At 41.2% G+C, this 2,360-nt stretch overlaps 1 protein-coding gene across 1 annotated transcript; it reads left to right on the forward strand.

Moving 5' to 3' along the window:
• Positions 1 to 313: 313 nt before the first annotated feature.
• LOC109214718 (probable 3-hydroxyisobutyrate dehydrogenase-like 1, mitochondrial) lies at positions 314 to 1,541 on the forward strand. Its single transcript, XM_019378667.1, has one exon. It carries the CDS (start codon positions 343 to 345, stop codon positions 1,396 to 1,398), a length of 1,056 nt encoding a protein of 351 aa, XP_019234212.1. The 5' UTR covers positions 314 to 342; the 3' UTR covers positions 1,399 to 1,541.
• Positions 1,542 to 2,360: the final 819 nt, after the last annotated feature.

Below are 2,360 nucleotides of genomic sequence, written 5' to 3' on the forward strand. Positions count from 1 at the left end.
AATATATGCTTTCTATAAAAGCACTTCACTATAGTAGTCAAAAATTTTGGAACCAACGAGATTATTACAAAAAGGTTTGTCTATAATATGAAATTAATGTGCATTACATATTTAACAATATTTTGAGCAATATATTATTGTATAGAATGAAATAAATGAAGTATATAAAAGTGAATGCTAAGTTTTAGTTTAGGACCATATGTGCCTATTCTTCACATACATAAATATAGAGGACCATAATGAAACAACTCCCAGTACAAAAAGGACCAAACTGAAAGAAACCCAATACATAAAGGACTAATTTGATCATTTTCTTCTATCAGATAAGCCAGAGAACCAAAGATGAGATTTATGCGGCTCCTCCGTTTACTTCCCAACCATCAGTTCCACTGTTACGTGCCTCAGGCGATTTTCACCACCTCCGCCGGCACGACCACCCATCTCCACCATACTATGGAAACAGCCACCACCGAGGCCATTAACCCATCCAATACTCGTCTGGGATGGATCGGTACCGGTGTAATGGGCCGCTCTATGTGCGCCCACCTGATTAACGCCGGTTACACCCTCACGGTTTTCACCCGTACACCATCCAAGGCCCAGGAACTGATCTCCATGGGAGCTCACTGGGTTGACTCCCCAAAGGCCGTCGCTTCCCAATCCGACGTCGTTTTCTCTATCGTTGGCTACCCTTCCGACGTTCGCCACGTCATCCTCGACTCAAACTCGGGTGCTCTTTCCGGTCTGCGTCCCGGTGGTGTCATCATCGACATGACTACTTCGGAGCCTTCCCTAGCTGTTGAAATTTACTCCGCCGCGTCTGCCGCTGGCTGCTCCGCCGTCGACGCCCCCGTCTCCGGAGGAGATCTCGGAGCTCGGAATGCTGCTTTATCCATCTTCGCTGGTGGAGATGAATCCATTATCTTAAGGCTTAACCCGTTATTTAACCTTCTGGGCAGAGTTTATTACATGGGTGCCCCTGGAAAAGGGCAGTTCACAAAACTGGGAAACCAAGTAGTTATTGCTTCGACTATGGTGGGACTATGCGAGGGTTTAATTTATGCACATAAGGCTGGTTTGGATTTGAATATGTTTTTGAATGCGATTTCAACAGGGGCTGCTGGCTCAAAATCTTTAGATTTGTATGGGAGCAGGATACTTAGTAGGGACTTTGAACCTGGATTTTATGTGAATCATTTTGTCAAGGATTTGGGGATATGTTTGAGGGAATGCCAGAACATGGGACTTGCTTTGCCTGGGTTGGCGTTGGCTCAACAGCTCTATCTCTCCCTTAAAGCTCATGGTGAAGGCAATTTCGGTACCCAAGCTCTCATTCTTGCGCTTGAGAGGATTAACAATTTGTCGCTGGCTTCCTCTTCCTCTGTTGGGAAACCTTAGACCAGTGTAATAACTTTGATCCTTGACTCGGACCGGTATCTATTATGTATCTGTTTATGATTGTTAATGTTGTTACACAGCAGACGGTAAGAGTTTGGATAATTTCTAGTGTTTTTATAAAAGAGAGCACTGTTTCTCAATGACCTCAAGAGGAAATATGAAACTTCAATTTGAAAAAAATTACATTGGTTATATTCTTTAACCTTAGGGAGTGATGAATTAGAGAATTTTGAGGCAATCCAAACCTTGTGGAGTAAAAACAACAGAATGGCTATAAGAGCGTGAGAATACATTTGCTTAGTTGTAAACTATGACACACAAGTTCCTTTGCCTTAAGATGTCATTGCGTCAACTTTTTTCCCTTCTAAAACCAACAAATCCGTTTTTTACGGTTTCGAAACTAGGTGCATAATGAGTCGTCTACCCTCTACGCTTCTCCACTTCAATAATATACTTGATTCAAAGCCTCATGGACCCACCAGAAGCGGAGCTAGCGAAGCAAATACGGGTTCGGGAAAACCCAGTAACTTTTGCTTTATCCATTGTATTTGTATTAAGAAATTCACTAAATATATATAAATATTTAATTACGAACCTAATAACTAAACTAGCTATGAGTTCGATAATAGTTTCAGAACTTATAAACTTCAAATTCTGGCTCTGACACCCACCACACATTTGAATCATAAAACTTTTACTGTCGAATCAAAGCCTTGGGGGCATCTTGCTTTATTGTAGACGGATCAAACCAAGTACATTGTATGAACTTTGTATTTTGATACATCATAGCTGTTATAAATGGTCCTAACTCTAACACGGGGCTTTGGGCTTTGGAGAAAAGTGATTTTCTCATTCATGTAAATTTGAAAAGACTAGAATCCATTAACTTCATTAGTCCTCTCCATCATTTAGCTTGTCATCGTTATCTTGGCCGAAGATACTTTATATCAAGATTCAGTCTT

Source organism: Nicotiana attenuata, unplaced genomic scaffold (assembly GCF_001879085.1).
Source record: "Nicotiana attenuata strain UT unplaced genomic scaffold, NIATTr2, whole genome shotgun sequence".
NCBI lineage: Eukaryota > Viridiplantae > Streptophyta > Magnoliopsida > Solanales > Solanaceae > Nicotiana > Nicotiana attenuata.